This window comes from Malus domestica, chromosome 12 (genome assembly GCF_042453785.1).
Source record: "Malus domestica chromosome 12, GDT2T_hap1".
In the NCBI taxonomy this organism is placed as follows: domain Eukaryota; kingdom Viridiplantae; phylum Streptophyta; class Magnoliopsida; order Rosales; family Rosaceae; genus Malus; species Malus domestica.
Window position 1 is genome coordinate 30,054,655 of NC_091672.1, and position 20,788 is coordinate 30,075,442.

The following is a 20,788-nucleotide window of genomic DNA, read 5'->3' on the forward strand; positions in this document are numbered from 1 at the left end:
AAGATGCAAAATTAATTGCCTGGAAGAATAGTAATCAAAGACCTCAGGCTCTATTTATATCCTCTCATCTCTTCTTATCTCTCTGAAGCCTCCAAGATGAAAGAACAGAAAGAAGGAAAAGAAGAATGACCTAGCTAGAGTGCTTGCTATCTTATCGTGCACCTCCAACAGTTGAAGCTGCCAGCATGATCTAAGCTATCTTTGTATACAGGAAAGGCTATAGATCATGTGGTAGCTTCACCTGTTGAATGAAGCACGAGAAAAACCCTAGATTCACAGCGGTCGATCTCCTCAAGAACCCATTAGGTTTTTTTTTCCCGGATAAACCCTAGAAAAGGTCTGTTTACATATATGAATATGATTTGGTGTAATTACTTATCAGAATTCAATTACTAGATCTATGTCTGTTTTACTTATCTGGGTATCTCGTCACAATTTACTCTTCTTTTTTTTCAACAATTTGGATTTTGTGAGCAATTCTTGTATGATGTTTCGGACGTTGTGCATGTTGTTGATAAAGTGAAAACCTAGCTAGTGGAGAATCTCATTAGCAAATGAGACATGTTGGGGTTGGAGTGACAGAATTTCTCTGTGTAAATGCAGTTTGGTGCTTTTGAGATCCATCCTCATTCACCGGGAAAAGTGTTTTTTTTTTTTCTTTCTAAATTCCTTCAATTCATGTACAGTTAATTATATGTGTACTAATTCATGTTTCTATATGCAATCCTTTGTACATCTGTTCTGACCTGTTCATATCAATAGGTTCCTTTAATTTATAAATTGTATTAGTTTATTATCTTAATGAGATTCTGTTCTGATCGATTCATATAATACATAGTACTGAATGTGTTCTTTTAACAAACAATATTATTAATTTTTGTTTTCAAAGTAATGGTATTATAATCTAATTAAATTTATTTAAATTAAAGAAGCTGGATTCGAATTTGAATGCTGAAAGAAAAACGCATTGTTCTAGTCAATTTAACTAAACTACCTACTTAAAGCTGAATGCAAATCAAATGTGTGGTTCCTCCCAAATTGATATGATTAAGAATCTTTGGGATGCATAATTAACTATTTTTCTCAAGAATATGCCCTCTATGTATGTAATATATATATATATATATATATATATATATATATATATATATATGTATGTATATAAAATACTGAACTCTCTCTCTCTCTCTCACAATATCAATCAAAGGTAATGTTAACTCGTGAGACTAATTAGCCTGGTTTATATAAACATAGTAATTAAGTAACATGACAACAGTAATGTAGTTGCAGATTTGATAGCTAGATATGATCCTATGGACAAAGACCCTTATTAACAGCCGTAGTAAAGCTTCATGATATGAATTAAACATAGTTTCAGATCTGAAGAGGAGATCAGAGAACCCATATTTTTCTTTTGGTTTTGAATCTTGATCTTTATCGAGAGAGAGAGAGAGAAAGATATATAGGTAGATAGATAGTGCATAAATTTATGTACCATGGAGAAATAAATATGTAAGACTTCTGCAGTGCCCCGAAACGCATGTGGTTGTATATGCCTATTCTTCTATTCCATAAATCATTCTTCTATTCCATAAATCATGTGTAACCGAAATTGGGCAAACATCTCTTCATTGGATGAGGATTTCATAATTTTAAATACATTATTTTGTGGACCAAACTTTACATTCTCAAGGTGAAGGTACACAGTACGCTACATGCATGAAAGAGAACACATCTCTCTCTCTCTCTCAACGAAGATAACTATTTCGAGGCAAGAGGCAAGTATAATGTGTGACATTAGTATTTTCAATAGTGATCAATCTCATTATGCCACGAATTGAATGTACAACATGCATCTTAATTTGAGGATAAGAAGCTGCTACCTAATTCTTCATCAATATAACATTTTTCTCTTTTGAGCAACTTACATAGCATGGATAATTAGCTGTTATTGTGGCATCTGTGCTCATGATACAAAGTCATATAGAAAAAAAACTTATAAGTATCTTTGTATTATTGACACCAAACATATGTCTTAGTGTAAACTTACATAATGTTAGCGACTGTGCATGATATGAAACCAAGTTTGATTGATGGGCATGTAACTTTTAATTTGGTTGTTGGATAGATGTGTGCTAGCTCACTGAACACTTCGTTTTGTTTGCAAGCCCATTTGCCTTCGCTCCAAATAAGCTTTATGGAGATTAAGTGCACCGTCACGTCACCCATTTGTTGCTTACAAACCTTTGCGGGCTTGCCTCAACAACTGGTTGGCGTGGGTTGCTTGCTAGAGTCTGTTAACTGCTATAATTAGGGATGACCATGAGCTGGGGACATTCTCTAAGAGGATATCCACCATCACAATTATATAGCACTCATCAAGCGATAAAGGGATACTCTTACTTTGAATGTCACTCACCCATACACGAGTATAGTTTTGTTGCTTAAGCTCAAAACGTACATGAGATAAGAGGTTATGGTGTAAATGATTAGATGACTCGCTAAGTTTCAACATGTGTTGAAAGAAGAAAGAACCAACTTTTAAATTTTATCCAAATTGATGATAAAAGATATATTAGTTGTAAAAAAATTAATCTCTTTTAATCTTTACAAAAATGGTCAGATTGGAAGAATATTACCTAGTACAATAGCAAAGACACCCCAATGGCTGTAACTTTTTTTATCTTATATTTTGAATATAATATAATTAAGTTTTATATAAAAATACTTCAAGAGATATCGACAGTTATAGTTTTTTTTTTTTAGAATATTGCACTAGAAAAACTATAAACATACAAGACGTCTAAAAACATCAATACAATAAAGAAATAAACCCAAAAAAACCTACCCACATCATAACATTTTAGCGAGACTCAAAACCAAATTAACCATACAACTCAGAGTGACCCAATAACCGGCCATAATCCTAAGCCGTGGCTGCCACCACCGCCATATAGCTCATTACACCTCGCCATAAAGAACTTGTGGACAATTGACTTGGTACTCAACGATCCAATTGCGCATAACAGCTAAACAATATATAGACTTGATTTGACTTGATAGGTAAAAAGCACATGAATATGTCGCAGCAAAGTCCTTCAAATATGTGAAGCATTGATGTATTTCAAAACTAAAAGATAGGAAAATTTTATTTATACTCATATTCTCTCTCTATACCAAAATTATTCTCTGCACTATATTATATTTATCTTATCTATTAATATCTCTTTAAACTCAAGATTACTACCTAAGTTAACTACACCCACAAATCCAAGATTACATATATAGTGATGGGAAACTCATAATCACTGGAGAAGAGTGTTGCCGTTACACCACGGTGTGGGTTCGAACCCCGTCAATTTCCTAATCTAACAAATCTATCATTTGACCCAAAAAAAAAAATTAAACTATAATTAAGTTTTACTAGAAAATACTTGATCACAAGTCGAACAAGGCATGCACCTTGGGTCTCACTTTAAATTAGGCCTCGTATTTTCTCTATAGTCTTATTATATATCTTAAAATTTTCATTGTTCATCGTATTCTTGACTAGAAAGAAGAAAAAAAAAACTCTTATTTTCATAAATTTAATCTGATATACCTCAAATTCATATTGTTGTGAAAAAAAAAATCATATTAAATTGCTAACTTAGAAAGGCCTCATTTCAGTTTCACCTGAGGCCTCAGTTTGCGTACAATTTCATTAATATAAATTACTTTTTACCAAATTATTATGATTTTCTCATTGTGGAGTTCAACCCCAAATCCTTCAGGCTTAAATGTAAAATGTCATTGTATAGCAGAAAAAAATATAGGCGACATAACTGAACACAAAACATTGAATGTAAAATAAATACTCTTTACTGGAAACTCACTAACCCATTACCGTAAATTACATTACTCTACGTAACGCACACAGAAAGTCAAGTGTTCCAGGGAAACAACTTTGCACCAGCTCTCCCACCCTAAAACACAAAATACAAACATTTGAACTACGTATAACAATTTCCATCAGAAAACAGTGAAAAAACATGGAGAAAAGGGCCCAGGGGTCCGGGGAGGACAACTATTTATATTGGCAAAGCAATCGAGGTTCTCTCAGAAGAGAATGCGTTGAAATTGTATGTTTCATTCCAAATCTGAGGTATAATATACAATCCTAGGGCAGACATAAAAGGGAAGGGATAAATACAATAATTACGATCCCATATTACAAGGAATCATTCTAACTAGGGAATCCTAAATTGTAGGAAACTATATACAAGTCAACACTCTCTCTCATAAAAGTTTCGATTTTGCATTCTTTCTTGTCACTATTAATCTTATATACTATGCATGTATCTTTAGGGAAGCAGAAAAACCATTATAAATTAATTTCAATTGGCCGAGAGAAGCTCTCTCTCATAAAAGTTTCGATTTTGCATTCTTTCTTGTGACTGTTAATCTTATATACTATGCATGTATACTTAGGGAAGCAGAAAAACCATTATAAATTAATTTCAAATGGCCGAGAGAAGCTAATTAATCAACTGATTAGAGTTTTAATTGTTTAATCGTCCATAACACAGTGAATGAAGGGTTCATTGTTTATATTCATTTGACGCATGTGCAAACTTTACCAATTTTATTTTTTTTAATGGGGACAACTGATGGTAAACTACGGTTATCCACCTCTTCTAGGTCTGGAGAGGCTATGAGGAAATTTCAACATATATGTGACCACAATCAAGTAGACTCATCAGCTCGGAGAATCAAACTCAGAACCTCTCACTTTTTTATTTATTAGGTAGTCACAGTCCGCACCCTTACCAGTGGGCTGCTTGATGTGATTCAAAACTTTACCAATTATTATATATTCATTTTTATATTCTGTTTGGTTTGGTTAACTACTGGCAAATTTTGAGAAACGAGTGGCATTGAAATAATCCTTTGTTACTATTGTCTTGAATGTTGCAAAACAATGTCACCTAGGAATAGGGGCCCATCTGAACGGAGTGATTTATAGGGTTTGGGTTTTAGTTAACATGATATTAATAAATTGTTTGATCAGAGTCACTTAATATCACAGTTTAGTAATTATTTTTTTCACATATGAATGAAAAGTTTTAGATTTAATTTCCGTCAAAGACGAATTTTATCTAAATTATTATGGCTAATCTATTTTGAGGTTTAGTCTACTCCATCACTCATGAAGTTAGTATTGAATGTATTAAAAAAATTGCTTGATTGAAAAACACTTGAGCTGTAAGCCCTTTGTACAGTTATATATATATATATATATATTCTCGATTTAAATCAGAAGAAAAGGCACTAGTTTTTGTGCATGTGATTAAAGTTCAGTAACCCAAGGAAATAAAAATATATATATCTGAAACTGCTTGAGAAAATCCCCATAGTAATCAAATATTCCGAACCCTAGATTGAGAAAATCTCTAAAGAAAAACTACTGACAAGCATAAAACTTGAATAGTAAAATACCTAAAAAAGACTGTATATATGAGTACTTAATATTTCTCTGTGTTTGAGAATGCAGGAGCTCTTAGCCTTGGAACCTGCCATCCTGAAACTGGAATGCACTTAACAAGCCAGCCAATCGGCCAAGAGAACGCTGCGATTCCGACGCAAGCACCCCATTGTCCCCAGTCCAGCCTCTCAGTGCTGGCAAACTTCTTCAGAAATTCCACCATCAGCAGTTGAAGAACTATGGTACTACCGACTATTGCCAGAAACAGCTTGCTCTTGAGTAACCCCTTGAATATGTTCTTCTTTTCAAGTTTTCTTGCATTGAACTCGTTGAAGATTTGGCAGAGAACAAATGTGTTGAAGATAAGGGTGTTCTTGACCTTTTCATCCACGCCGAAGATGGATCTTCCCTTAAACTGTAGGGTTAACAAGATTGTGATTTGATACAAGGCCTGAGCAATGAGGTTTCTCCACATGATTCTAATAATGAGTGGTTCCGTTCGTCCCACGGGCTTCTTTTCCATAAGTTCATCTGTCGGTTCTTCCGTGGCCAAAGCTAAAGCCCCCAAGGTGTCCATGATGAGATTCACCCATAGCATCTGCACTGCAGTTAGTGGAACTTTACCAGAAGTAACAGCAGCAACAATGTTGATAACAAGCGCAGCGACATTGACAGTGAGTTGGAACTGGAGGAACTTTTGAATATTGTTGTACACACACCTTCCCCACCTCAAAACTGTCACAACAGATGCGAAGTTGTCATCTAAGATGACGATATCCGAGCTCTCCTTTGCAACTTCGGTGCCTTGGATCCCCATTGAAAGCCCAATGTCTGCTTCTTTTAGCGCCGGTGCATCATTCGTACCATCTCCTGTGACAGCAACCACATGGCCTTTCTGCTTCAAGCATTGCACCATCAGAAGCTTGTCAAATGGTGAGGATCTTGCCATCACGCGTATCTTGTCGATCCTTTCCATCCTCTCTTCAGGTGAGTAACCTCTGAATTGTACCCCTTCGACTACAGCCTCAGTCTCCAAATCTTCATCTGTTTTGAGTATCCCACACTCAACCGCAATAGCTCTTGCAGTATGCAGATTGTCGCCAGTTATCATCTTAATGTTCACTCCTGCAGCTCTGCAACCGTCTACTGCTGTTCTGACTCCCGGTCTACACGGATCCTTTATACCCACAAGACCTAAAAGTGTCATTCCACCCTCTTCAAGCTTCTCAGGAACCTGACCGTTCTCGTCTTCAAGCATTCTATGCGCGAAGGCAATGCACCGGAGGCTTTTGGATGCCATGTTCTGAATGGCTGATCCAACACGCTTTCTTTCTTCGTCATTCATGGCTCTTAGCGCCCCAGTTTTATCATAATAGTTTGCACACATTGTAAGTATCATCTCAGCAGCTCCTTTCCAATGCGTTTGAGTACTCTTTTCGTTGTTCCTCCTAATCAAAACACCGCTTCTCTTTTTCTGCGAATTGAAGGTTTCTACATGAATTATCTCACAGCCTTGTTTCACTTCATCAATGTTCATACCCAAATCAAACAAGGCCCATGAAAGTATTGCTTTTTCAGTAGGGCTACCCGAAATCTCAGCAGGGGATGAAGAATTTGGTTTACAAATACTTCCAGTTGTGTTTAGACCAACAGCCTCTCGGAGTAAATGTAGGACATTAGGCGCTATCACGGTGATGTTCTCTTCTGTCATCGGTTGTGTACCAAGCCAGAACTCTGAAACGTTCATTTCATTCAAAGTAAGAGTACCCGTTTTGTCTGTGCAGATTGTTGTTGCCGATCCCATTGTCTCGCAAGCAGAGAGCTTCCGTACCAAAGCATTGTCATTCATCATTTTCTTCATTGAATAAGCCAAGGTCAAAGTAACAGCCAGAGGCAGGCCTTCGGGAATCGCCACCACAACAATGGTAATTGCTGCAGCTACAATCCCCACAACACCATTCATCACATCATCAAACTTCATCTTTCTGCCTCCGAATTCCCTATTTCCATTGACATCTACGGTGTTTCCTGTGAAATAACGAATTAGAGAAACCACAAGAACAAGGAGAGCCACTGTCAAACCAACCTTCCCAATGTACGAAGTCAGCTTGTTGAGGCGCACTTGCAAAGGTGTTTGCTCATCCAAAGAGCGGCTGATCGAGCTCATCATCTCTCCCCACGCCGTGTTCATGCCCACAGAAGTCACAATCATCAAGCCAAACCCATCTGTCACCTTTGTACCGGATAGAAGAAAAGGGTTGCTTCCATCATTGATCTCAATGTGATCACTTTCTCCGGTCATACTAGACTCATCCACCTTCAACGAATGCCCTTCTAAGAACAAACCATCCGTCGGAACCTGATCACCGATCTTCAAACACACAAGATCACCAACCACAACATCAAAGATTGATGTAGGACGGCGCTGTCCATCCCTCACAACTTCCACACGAATGTCATCACTCTTTGAAGAAAGCTTTTCGAATTGTCTTGACTGCTTAAAGTTGGAAAGTGCAGACACAATAACAACCAAAAATATAGCAAAGATAATGCTGCCACCGTCATACCACCCATCTTTCAAGCCATGCTGTTTAATACCAAACCCTAGAGAAAGTAATGCACATACCAAAAGTATTATAATTGTGGTGTCCTTGATAGCTTCAAGCACGAAACTCAGCAACCCTTTCGCAGGCGGTTTCTGGTACGCATTGGTGCCGAAAACATTCTTTCTATGCATCAGATCAGGTTCAGCGCCTCTAACGCCGCTTTTCACGTCAGTCTCAAGAACTGCAGCCAATTCTCGAACCCCTCCAAATTGACTAAGAAGCTCAAGGTTTTTTTCCTTCACCATGTCAGCAAGCGTCTTCTGATCAATGTTGAGAAAAGGAAGGTGCTTTTTGTCACGTGCATTGTCGTGATCGTCTTGATTCCTGGGCACGTCTATGGCTACATACGAGCGGGAGCGTAGCAACTGGGAATTGTTACCGTGTAGTAGTTTCTTGGCAAGTGAAGCAAGAGCCCTGGTGAAGTATATGGCTGTGAGTGCCAACCGCCACCTCCGCTTGTAGGGTTTCGGGATTGGAACATCTTCTTGATCGACGATGGCTGGTTGTCCAGCAGGTTTTCGAGACCTCAGTGACATGAGAATCGAAAAGAACAACAATTAAGTTGATCAACAACACAGAGAATTAAGAAGAAATAAACGCAGGAACAAGATATCAAAACATAAGTAGGATTTCACGAGTGAGGAGATAAATGTAACAGTAGTGTTTATATAGGATATGATCTGAATCTTTCCAAGGAAAATGCATGGAAAGAGGGATGAAAGTTCACTGTAGCTTCCTGGCTTGCTTTCCGTAGAGAATGAAGGATTCTAGATCTGATTCACAATCTTTTCGTTTTGGTCAAAATTAACTCACACATTAATCTTGGCTTTAAAGAAGAAAGAAAAAAAACCGTTTCCTATTTTGACGTCACATGCCGCAACTGCAGGAAAATGTTAATGTTAACCATCGTCACAATAAACTAAATAGAATGGGAAAAAACACATTATATGTATATATAAATATACGCTAGCATTTGCCTACACACTTTGTATGTATGAACATATTTTTTTAGAAAATGAAAAGGAGGGAGAGAGGGAGAACCGGGGGGGGGGGGGGGGGGAGGTTTTTTTTTTTAATTTTTAATTTTAAATATTAGAAATATTTTAATATCACTTGTTTCAATAAAAAAACAGTAAAATTTGGACCTGTGAAATTACATTATTGCCCATCATTTTTTTTGGAGTTTTAACGAAAAGCCTACTGTTCACTTTAACGAAAAACCACATTTTTACATTAAAAAATCAAACCTGATTCTATTCACTTTACCCTTTATTTTGTCCTTATCATTAAAACTCAAAGTTTTCAAGCCATTTTCATTAGTTTTCTTTTTTTATATTTGTATAGAAGACTAAGTTGTATTTCCACCATCTTTTGGTTGACAAAGATAAGTTAATAAAGATACACACACATGTATACATGACATACAAGTAGCTTCAGGAGAGTGGTATCCATTTTTCTTTCAAGAAATGTGAACCTTTTGTGAATCTAGTTCAAAAATTTGAACCATCTAATAGATAACGTAATAGTACTCGATCTGTTCATTGAGTTCATATACTAAAAGTCCGAGTTGGTGAACTCGGATATCGATTTCTGCTCTTAATTCATATTTGAAGGACACTTTGCTTGATTAAAATATATTTGAATTCAAATGTGAAGCAGAGGTCAAGGATAAGGTGACATGCCCCAACCTAGATATCCTAATGATACATGGATGGCATGTGCTGGCCGACACTCGGAAGTGACGAAAGTTATAATTTCATACATACACAAGAAATATCAGCACCTGAATATCAAAAATCATAAACAATAACAAGATCCTGAATTAAACATAAGGGTATCAGAAAGTTCAATGATCACAGATCCGAAACAAAAGAAACGTAAATATGTCCAGAACATACTACTACACAGAACTACAAGTGAAAATAAGAATTCAGATTACAATTCATCAAGAAAATCATACGTAAATGGAAGAGCTCAGAGTCACTGGTAGGGAAATGCCTCAACACTCGGGTCGTACTCCTCGTCACTAGATCCTAAGGGAGGCGCAAAACAGAAAGGGTGAGTGGACCATAGTTATATTTATACTAATAATATTCAAACCCGAATTCTTTTTTAACATAATAACCCCTACTTTGAAAACATGTATAATACTACGTATAAGTTTTTCTAAAACTCTAGCATGCTAGAAAAGTTCGTAACTGAAAAATCATCTCTAAAACATGCATCTCGAAGTGACCGAAGGCAAAATCATAAATCCCATCAAAATTGTTTTCTCTAGGGGTATCATAGTAGCCCGAAGGCAGTACATGTCCATCTCCCGAAGGCGAAGCTATACGACACTAGGTTACGCCAGTGAAGAAATAAGGTAGGCCCCGTCACCCGAAGATGAAGCTGTATGACTCAGGGTTACGCCGAAGAAGATAACATATCTCTATATATATGGCAAACACACCGACACTAGCCGTGGTTAGTGAAGCTGTCCGACACTGGTTTCGCCAGTGAAACTGGGGGTATGACATAAGTATCTCACTCCTCATCAACTGTATCCTATGGTCATAGACTATACCCGCATTGTGTGCATGTGCCGTAAGATAACCCACTAGATATCAATGAAAACATATCTCCGAAATCATGCCAAAACATTAGAGCTTAAAACCATCAAAACCTCGCCCCATAAATCATATAAAACCGAGAAAGCATTCTAACTCAATCATTCTCATAAACCACAAATCCGTAATCTTCATAAATCCGAAGTATCTCAATGTGCATAAAGCAATAGTCGTAGACCTTTTCTAAGTGTGAAATCAATAGTTATAACATTTCATAAAACGTAATTTAAATAAATCACAATATAGAAATCCGTAAGCAAAGTAATATGAAATTACATGCTAGATGGTTAATTATAAAATATGCATTTGAGAAATGGTCCACTCACAAGTACTCCGCTCTCGGGGAGCCACTCAAACTACGTAGGACTGGATCACCTTCCACCGGTGCACCTATACACAAGTAGAGACTATTTAATAAAACGCTACTAAAGCGATTGAATTTGTGAAAATAAAGTGTAGATTTGGAATCAGAATTTCAATATTAGTCTAGAAAGGTCCTTGTCGAAAAACCCATAAAAGTCAACGGTCAACGTTGATCAGAAAGTTAACGGTCCACGAGTCAACGGTCAAATGGGTTGGACCGGTTTGGTTGGGTTGGGCCGAGGATCTTTGGGCCGGATTAGGATTAATGGTTTTGGGTTTAGGGTTTTGGGCTTAAGCTATAAAATAAAAGGGCTGTGTTAAGCCAGTTGTGGGCTAAATCATTTGGGCTCTGGGGTAGGGAAATCTGGACTGAGTTGGCATGCGGGTCGGGTCGACCCGAGTTCCTCCTGCGTCACCTGATCCATCGAAAGAGAACACCGGCTTTTTGGCCGGAAATTCTCCCAGCTCCGATTTGGAGTTAAACTTGCTGAAAAATCACAATTCAAACATTAAAAATGATGCTGGAACAAGGTTATACCAATTTTAGAACACGAACGAGATCGACCGTGTCGGAGTTGGCCGGGATTCGTCATGAAACTCGTCGGGTTTCCTCGCCGGATGCTGGAATTTGCAGAACACAGACATGCATGAATAAATAGTCTAAAACTCAACATCAAATTCATCACAGATGCAAGAAACAAAAAGATATTTGAGGATTAAACCGGGGAACCTCACCTAATTCCGAGTTAGAACTCAAGGTTCTCGGGTGCTAATGGTAGAGCACTACCAAGTGTCTCGATGATGCATGCAAGACCACCAGAGGAATCCTAGCGTCCCAGAGAGCTCGAAAGTAAGGATTTGAGGTTCGATTAGCTGGGGAAACGGAATTGGTAAGAGCGAAGGCTCTCGGGCTAAAGGTTGGGTGTTTGCAGAAATGGTGAAGATTATTGTTAGGCTTCATTTTTCTTGCCATGAGATTCAAGAACTTCCCCAAATCTATTGTTCTGTTCCCATCAACGTCAACTTCGCTTATCATGTTCTGCAGTTCTTCTTCCGTAGGGTTTGGATCCAACGATTTGGCAGCTGTGGCGAGTTCTTCAATAGTAAAGCAGCCACCATATAATGGTGATAGTACTGAAAGAGTTCACTATTACACATTATCACTAGTACCAATCTCACCGCCATACAATGGTGAAATCAAACTAAATGGGTCTTAAAAGTTACTCTAACAACCGAATGGGTTGATTTGCCACCTCTACCATTAATCAAGCTTAGCTGCAGTAGCTGCCATGGCATCCAAGCATTCAAGCGTATCAAAGATCGCGCATGGCGGAGCTGCAGGGTATCCAAAAACTGACAGAAACAATTTGTAATCAAGGCCGCTAAACAGCCTGCCTTAATTTTGTTTTAAGTACAAAATCTGACTCTAGTAAGTAGCTTAGAGACATAATTATGTGTACATCATGTATTACAACTTAAGCATGAGTCGGATAATACAGAATAATCTCTCAGAGTTTCTATAATCATTTGCTATGTGTAGATACAGAATAATTAAGAAGATCAAACGTACCATCTACATCCTTGTCAAAAAGCCACATGGACATATATTTTGTTTTTAAGACCATCTCCAAAGGAAATTTTAAAACTGCCACATGGACATATAACAATAATAAATGACGTACCATTTACTCCAACCAAGATGTCAAATATGGCATGGAAAAGAAGGCTAATCTAACATAGACAAAGAGATGTCAAATATGAAGTTGCCTTCAAATTTGATTTCTGCTATTTTCAAAGGCATTCCACTTGTCTTACCTTAAATGAGAACGTTCTGTTGAATTGCCATCAGTATTCTGCAGTTCCACCTTGGTGACCACGACTCTTGAAACCTCATTTTAATTTTTTAGGTTGGTCCAAGAGAAGGAGATGACAACAATAGTGCACTACCTGAGAATGTGGAGGCGGGTCACGATTTGTGGTCAAGACGGAAAATGTGGCAACAGGGATGCATGTAGTTGTAGATATGTTGTCTTAGTGGGTCGTTGGCTGCACCTGTTATCTCCTTCTACAACATGTTGTTGTTGTCGTCATATTTCATATGTCACTTAGTCATCTCTGCCTCGTTCCTTAAAATTGGTGATTTGTGCCCTACAACCTGTATGTAGTAATGTTTTTTAAGTGCAGGGTTTGTAGCTCAAGTGGTTAAGATAGTTTAATGCATTTGAAGTTGTGTATAAAAGAAACTCAATGTTCTCCAAAAAGTGTCTCATTCATTCATTAAATTAGAAAATGTCGTCTTGACTCTTGAAAACTTCTGTTTGTTTTTCATTTCCAAACCTTGTTACATGTTGCAGCAAAGGTGCTTCTAGCCTTTCCGTATATACATAATTGATCAAAAATAGCAATGCATAAACATATATTATTCAAACCATGACGGAGAAAATTGAATACAAAAAAAAAACTACTCTTTGACAAAATTAAACTAAAGCCTGGCACAGGCAAATAATCAAGATTTCAGCAGATACAGCAGTTAGCCATAGTAATTTCAGAGAACCTCATGAGCGTCGAGGCGGTAGAAGCTGATGTATGGAGACCTTTGGACAGTGAGACGAGGAAAATCCGGTGTTTGCAGGGGGTAGAACTTGTAAATCTTTTTGTCCCTAGCAATTCTCTGCCGATTTTTCGCCTCCCTCCTCGCTTCCAATAGTTGCTCCCTCACATACCTTACCAAGGGTTCCTTTTTCTCCGCAGCTAAAAATTCATCCTCTTGTATCACCTGTTCAAGTAAGAACTCCTTAAGCCAATTCAACTTCGTTTCGTAACCAGAACGATTTTCCTCCTCTTCCTTGACAGCCTTGTGATCGTAATCTAAACAAGGCACTGAGTACTGGAATTTCATGAAACGGTCTTCATTGATGCGTTTCAAAGCAGCCCGTCTTTGTGTACAGCCCAAGACAAATATATTAGGAGGAGATTTCTTCATTGCGATCTCGTGAACTTGTGTGTTTCTCTTGTCCAGAGGAATGTACGGAAGCCAGTCCATCTTCATCTTTTTCATCGGAATCCTAATAAAATCTTCGTCGCCACCATCCCCGGGTGCCTTGGACTTGAAGAAACCGAGATCATGGGAAGGCGGGGAAGGCGATACAATAGCCAACACTAGAGGGATCAAAACAACTCTATCATCACTATCACGAGCTTCTTCTGTTGTACCAAACAGATACACTTTGTTCTTTTCTCCAATAATTTCAGGACAGAACTTTCCCCCGTCTTCGAATGCTTGTTCGAGATTTGAGAAATCCCAGGGCCTGGATTGGGAGTGTTCGTGGTTGTAAACCGACTCCAATTGATCATCCCATGCTGTTCCAACAGGAAAGGCCGCCTTCCACAGATCCTCCATGTTTCGGGACGGCGTCCTCTTCATCCTCTTTAGCAACGGCTGCTGCTGCCTGGTGTCTGGCATGTAGCTGTTGCTGGAGCAGCTGCTGCAGCGATCAGCTTCTTCCATATCCATATTAATCTCTCTCGCCGCTTTCCGCTTCCTAGATCCTCCTGCTTCTTTCCGCATTGTGTATGTTATTTCTTTTTCTTTCACACTCTTCTTTTTCACTCAACGAATCGCTTGAAATTCAAGGAAAAAAATTGTTCTTCAGACGAATATTACTGTTGAGACTCATATTTTTTATTTATAGCTGTTCCTAAATCCTGAGTCAAGTAGGAATAGGAATATTCCTAGCTACTTCGTGACTTGCCTTAATCAATCTTTCTTGATTCCCAAGCTTTCCCAATTCAAGTCGGACAGTTTAGTTTTGGGCCTTTGCGCTAGTCTTAATTGAAGTGAATACACAAAAACGAGAAATTTTTCATTGTGACCGGAACATGAGTGGTATATCACGTGTTTTTATATAAGTGGTGAAAATTTGTATTTTTTAAGTTATTAGCTTTTTAACACACATATCCCACTATTTCTATAATGACATGTGATGTACTACCTTTGTTCCGATCACATTGAAAAATCTCTCCACAAAAACACTAAAACTAGTCTAACTTTAAGGCATTCAAGTGGCCTAAAATTTGAAATAATTGGGATTAAGTGCTAACCTGACAATGAAAATGTTCTTAACTACAGCTATACGTTTTTTCCTACTCAAATAGCGATTCACGTGACATATATTAAGGTCAAATTTACCAACCTTTTGTTTTGTTTTTATTTTTCTATACAATGTAGACTAAGTCACACAGTAAACAAGTCAAAATAGTGTGATACTTCATTTAGGTGATCTCTCTTGCAGACGAATAACCAACTCTTCACTAAAAGAGCTATATTTGATAGGGGTGTGCTATCCACACACCCATTTTTACTTTTCACACACCCTTGTTAATTTATGTTTGTTGATCTTCTTTAATTCATCCGATCCGACGACCGAAAATTAAAAAGATGTGAGAGAAGTAAAAATGGATGTGTGGATATCACACTCCTATTTGATATACTATGATATATTGAGAGAGGTACAGAAAATGTGTGTGACTAACAGATAATACACATTACCAACCTATAAAATCTAATCGATAACGGACATTGCCATATGAGAATTAAGGGATGGCAAACTTTTATTCCCAATTTATTTGTAGTAACTGTATATTGGAATTCATCATCACATTAATTTGATTATAACGACAACAAAAAAAAGTTCTTGAATTTTGATTGTTATAGACGTTTTGTAACTGTCATTCTCACTAGGACTTTCTTGATTTACTTTTGCGACTCTCCTTTCCATCCTACAATATTTCAAAATTATTAGAAGAGTGATGTTATCCATACAATTAAATAATGTGTCACCAACAGGAACGAGCATGTTCATTAACACTTAAGTAATAGTTCAATCATCAACTTTCATGTCATTTAGTTTACAAAATTTAGTCTCCTTAACACTACTCCTCATTAGAATAATCTACTTTCTAGCCTGCCTTTTATAAATCAACTTTGAACGGAAGAAAACAATAAAATCAGAAATACCATTAACTTAACATTGTCAAAATTTTATCGTTCACCTTGATAAAGTATTTCGAATTAGTTAATTCTTAACAAAGTTAATATTTGATGAATGACCTAAACAATAGACGGTATTATTGAGCAACATTTCCCATTGTAATTGCTTGGAAATTGAGGTGCCATCTAAAATTTGATTTTTCAGACAAAAAGAGGCACAAAACCAACAAAGCCCTGGGGTCTAGACCAGTTCAATTCCTAGTCCAAATACCAAATTTCAAAGTCACCTCTCTCTCTCTCTCTCTCTCTAAACTGAAAATGTCGGACGCGACTTTAACGGTCCTCGACGGGAGCCACCTGAGAGCCGTCGACCTTACTCTGCCGGATGCTGACGCCAGCTTAACGGGAGCTCAGGTCCTCGACCTCGCCGTCTCCAAAGCCTCTTCCTCCCTCTTCGGCCTCTCGCTGCCTCAGAGCCTCAAGTCCTCTGCTTTGAGACGCATCGGCCTCCAAGACGACGACGTTTTCCGAAGCGCGGAGCTCGATCGCGCCCAGGCTCTGAAGGTGATCGGCGAGTACATCACGGCGATCGCCGATGAATTGAAAGGTGCTAAATTTAACTTGCATAAATACAATTGTTAATGTTAATTATATACATTGTGCGATGGATTGTGGTATAATCCGAAAACGAGGTTCCGATGAAGTTTTAAGGATGTCTTGTGTGATTTAGGATCTAAGAAAGTGAGGATCGGTAATTGATGTGGTACTTAAACGAGTTTGAAGAAATTAAGGTGTAATTTTAGTATGAATTGTTGTCGTTTGACTTTGAACCTGTTTTTTTTTTTTTTTTGGTCAATGACTTTGAACCTGTTTGGTAGCTAGAAATGTGGGAAATATCGACATGAAAAACACAAAGAAAATACATTTTTCTTGTTTGTTTTGTTTTCCATTTCCTAAGTGCTGCTGAGGATACATGAAAATTTTCGTCTTCGGTCTCTCTGATACATGAGGGCGAGCCTTGGCACAACGGAAAGGTTGCTCCTTTGTGACCGATTGGTCACAGGTTTGAGTCGTGGAAACAGCCTATTTGCAAAGCAAGGGTAAGGATACGATAAACGTTCCCCTGACCCTCGCAAAGCGGGGAGCCTTATTGTCTTGGGGGTCTCTCCGATACATATGACTTGCTAGTTCTTTCGTGCTGACAAGATGAGAATCAGTTGTTTTCGGGCCCGAAATGGAATAAGAGATTTGAACTTTGAAGTACTTAAATGACAGATTGAAAGAAGTAACTTGGTTGTTTAATTTAACGTATTGTTTTATTGGCGGATGCAAAAATGCTTGGCAAGAACAGAAGTTGGTTGCGGAGAATTTTGATTGTATAATGTAGGACATCGGAGAGCTTTATGATTTAATGATTGGTTGATTATGCTGGTATTTAGTATATTATGGTGAATTGAACATAATGCTTGCTTATTGCTTTTGCTGAAATTTTGTCTTCACTTTCAGATGATCCACTTGTCATATCTGTCTTGGACGGGTACACTATTCGACTGTTTTTAGAGGACGAGGATGATTTTGCAATGTTAGCGGAGAATCTGTTCACTGATCTGGATGTAGAAGATAAAGGAAAGATCAACAAGAATGAGATCCGGAATGCGCTTGTTCACATGGGAGTTGAGATGGGCGTTCCTCCCGTTTCAGGTTTATCTCAAATTCGTTGCTTTGGCTGTTAATTCTATGATTATTCAAATATGCATATAGCTGCGTTATGTGTAACTGAACAGACATTAAATTAAAGTTTTCTTGAATTTGGTTCCAAAAAGTTCTCGTATGAGTCGAGCACTTTTTTTTGGAGAAAAAGAAGAAAAAGACTGCGCTACTTTTGGTCCGTGAGTGGCTTGTTGTTGCGGGATATCTATATGGACTATGCAGTGCAAAAGGATCAATTTTGGACCACATTAAAATTGATAGGCAGATTTGTGAATTGACTTATTGACTTTATCTGTTTATAACTCACCTTCTAGCATCCCCTTCTCTTTGTTTGGTATATGTTTGTTATTGGTCACCTTCTCTTACTTTACGGTTGTATTCTTAGTCTGTGCTGTATCCCAGCAAGTGCTAGTATAGCTTGTTATCGGACTTTTAATGCCGCAGACCTTTATCATACTAATTCATCACATTGTGTGTGGGGGGGGGGAATCCTTTTGGTTTGGTGCCTAGATTTCTCCTTTTGTTTTCCTCAACTTGTTTAAATTTGGCCTAAAGTACTTTGAGCACTGAATGTATTCATATTTTCCGTTTTGCAAAATTGCAAATCAAGAATTGCTACAAGTCTCATTTACAATAATTTTGTTGAGAGTTGTCCCACATCGGTGAGGGACAAGGTTTGCTATGTGCTTATATGATCTTGGGCTACTCCCCATATTGCCAATTGGTTTTATGGTGGAACCTCAATTTCATCAAATTTAGCGTTGGCACATTTTTTCGTTTGTACGTATTTTGAGTGATTTTAACAACTAACATCCATTCGTGTGAACTCATATTTGTGGCATATTATACATGCATATGCATGATGTTTTGCTCACATGCTTTGTTCTATGCATATGGGACCAATCACATGGATTCTCATCTCCCGTTCTTTCCTATATTGCACCGCTCTCAAATCGAGTGTCTTAGTTTTTATATAGTTGATAATTTACAAGGTGCAATTTAACAGAATTTCCTCCCCTAAGTGATATCTTGACAAAACACGAAGCTGATGGGGATGAAGAACTGGGCCAAGCACAATTTGCTCAGCTACTCCAGCCTGTCCTGCAGGAACTAGCCGAGGCCCTGGCTAAAAAGCATGTTGTTTTTATCCAGAGCATCAAGATTGTCAATGGTTCTAAGCTAAGAAAGGTAGCTCCTTTTCCCCATTATTTTATATGGTAACCCCTCGTTACCTGGAGAACTAAAATAAACTTGCTTAACATTGGTAGCCAGGTTGACCGAGAATTTCAAACAGTTCGGATTATGCTAATCCATGTCGAGTCAAGGGGATGTTATAACTCTCCTTGATGGAAACCATTATGTCTGTCTTGTCTCGGGGCTTTTTTGGGTTTCGAAAGTTCCAAGGATTTTATTCTTTGTTGGCACAAGCCTAGATTTATGTTGTGTCAATTATTTCAATGAAGTCTCTAATAAACTTCCGAAAACTATGCAGCTTTTGGCTGATGAGAAGCAATTGAACGATGTCGTTGAGAAGATATTGCAAGAAGATCACCACGGAAAGGACGGATTGGGGAATGCAGAAAAAATTAGGAGTTTTCTTGTGAAAAATGGGCAAGAGTTGGGTCTGCCACCATACGAGGCCGAGGCAGTTGATCTTTTGTATGATGCAGTGTTTGCTGATCTAGACGTAGACAAGAGTGCTCCGGAAGACAAATGTGGAAATCTTGTGAAGGAGATACTCAAGGAATTCGCAGATCAACTGGAAGTGAGTCCTGTTTTTTACAATGCTTGATCATGGAGTCTCAACCCAGCAGAGCTTCTAGTTTGTGCAGATAAACATTTCGGATTATTTTTCGCGTTCTTTGAATCCATACAGCCAGAGAATACGAACGAAATTACGATTTGTAATATGTTTGTGCACATTACTTTGCATCGTTGAATTTTGATAGCACGGTTGGTTTAAGCTGAATTTCACATTACTTGAATACAAGGATCTGATACAGATTGCTTTCTAGTTCAACTGCATTATGTTTTGGATTATCAAAAGTGCTTTTGGTAAAGTGCTTATGAAATACCACAAGTGATGCGCAAAATTTCACGTGACCGACCGACACCACTGCGATCGAAAAGGCGTTATGGAAAGAGCGGAGCCGCATGTGAAAACTTGCCAATATGTGATTGGATGTATGTCCCAAAATCTTTGGGGGATTTGGTCGAGCCAATTGTTAGCTACAAGCCTACAAGTCATTGTCCCATAAACACATACACTAAAGAATACTCTACACGTATACGACCTCGTTTGAAATTACTTCTTTAAAATGTTCTTTTCTATAAAAGTATTTTTAGTAAAAACACTTTTATGAGAAGTACGTAGAAGTTTTTAATAAAAAAGCAAGTGTTTCTTGAAAAAAAAAAACTTGAAGTTCTTCCTAAAAGATTCACACATTAGATGCTTTTATAGAAACCACTTTTAACATTTTCTATCAAACATGGTTAACAACACGTTTGAAAATGTTTTTAAAATGATTAAAAACACTTTTAGAAAAAATACTTCTGAGTTCCAAAAGCACTTAAAGTGTTTTTGCAAGAAGCACTTTTACTTATTTTCTAAGATTCACTTGCATTTTTACTAAAAAAATGGTTCCAAAACATTTTCACAAAAAACTGTTTCATTCATTTTAAAAGCAGTTCCAAAATGAGCCTTATATTCAATAATTTATCGTCATGTCTAAGTTATTATTCAAATATTAATGCGTTATTGAATCAAGATGGTACAATAATAATAATAATAAAGTCATTTCATGTAAATTGTTTTATGTAAACAGAGAGATGGCAGGGAGGGAAAAGCATGCAGTTGGTATTTGGAGAAGCCGAGCATCCACGTAATGGAGATGGTATCCCCTTGTTTTGTAGGTGAGTCTTTAACACTAACAATTCTGCCACGTTACCATCCAAAGTTTTTAGCCACGGATTCCACCGTCCGTCATTAAAAGCCCCTCCATCAACGCTATCATCTCATAATTATAATTTAAATATCATCATCATC

The 20,788-nt window shown here is 37.7% G+C and overlaps 3 protein-coding genes and 1 non-coding gene across 4 annotated transcripts; 2 read left to right on the plus strand and 2 right to left on the minus strand.

The window, feature by feature from the left end:
* Window positions 1-122: 122 nt before the first annotated feature.
* MIR167G (microRNA MIR167g) lies at window positions 123-289 on the plus strand. The gene has a single exon (NR_120898.1). It is a non-coding gene; the product is annotated as a microRNA MIR167g (primary transcript).
* A 5,086-nt stretch (window positions 290-5,375) lies between these two features.
* Window positions 5,376-8,814, minus strand: LOC103451029 (calcium-transporting ATPase 12, plasma membrane-type-like). Its single transcript, XM_008390454.4, has one exon. It carries the CDS (start codon window positions 8,604-8,606, stop codon window positions 5,505-5,507), a length of 3,102 nt encoding a protein of 1,033 aa, XP_008388676.2. The 5' UTR covers window positions 8,607-8,814; the 3' UTR covers window positions 5,376-5,504.
* Window positions 8,815-13,587: 4,773 nt separating this feature from the next.
* On the minus strand, window positions 13,588-14,610 carry LOC139189928 (protein HEAT INTOLERANT 4-like). Its single transcript, XM_070809201.1, has one exon. It carries the CDS (start codon window positions 14,608-14,610, stop codon window positions 13,588-13,590), a length of 1,023 nt encoding a protein of 340 aa, XP_070665302.1.
* Window positions 14,611-16,177: 1,567 nt separating this feature from the next.
* LOC103430586 (uncharacterized) lies at window positions 16,178-19,756 on the plus strand. Its single transcript, XM_029090139.2, has 4 exons — window positions 16,178-16,639; window positions 17,539-17,733; window positions 18,749-18,930; window positions 19,235-19,756. The coding sequence occupies exons 1-4, from the start codon at window positions 16,351-16,353 to the stop codon at window positions 19,532-19,534; spliced, it is 966 nt and encodes a 321-aa protein (XP_028945972.1). The 5' UTR covers window positions 16,178-16,350; the 3' UTR covers window positions 19,535-19,756.
* The last annotated feature ends 1,032 nt before the right edge of the window (window positions 19,757-20,788 follow it).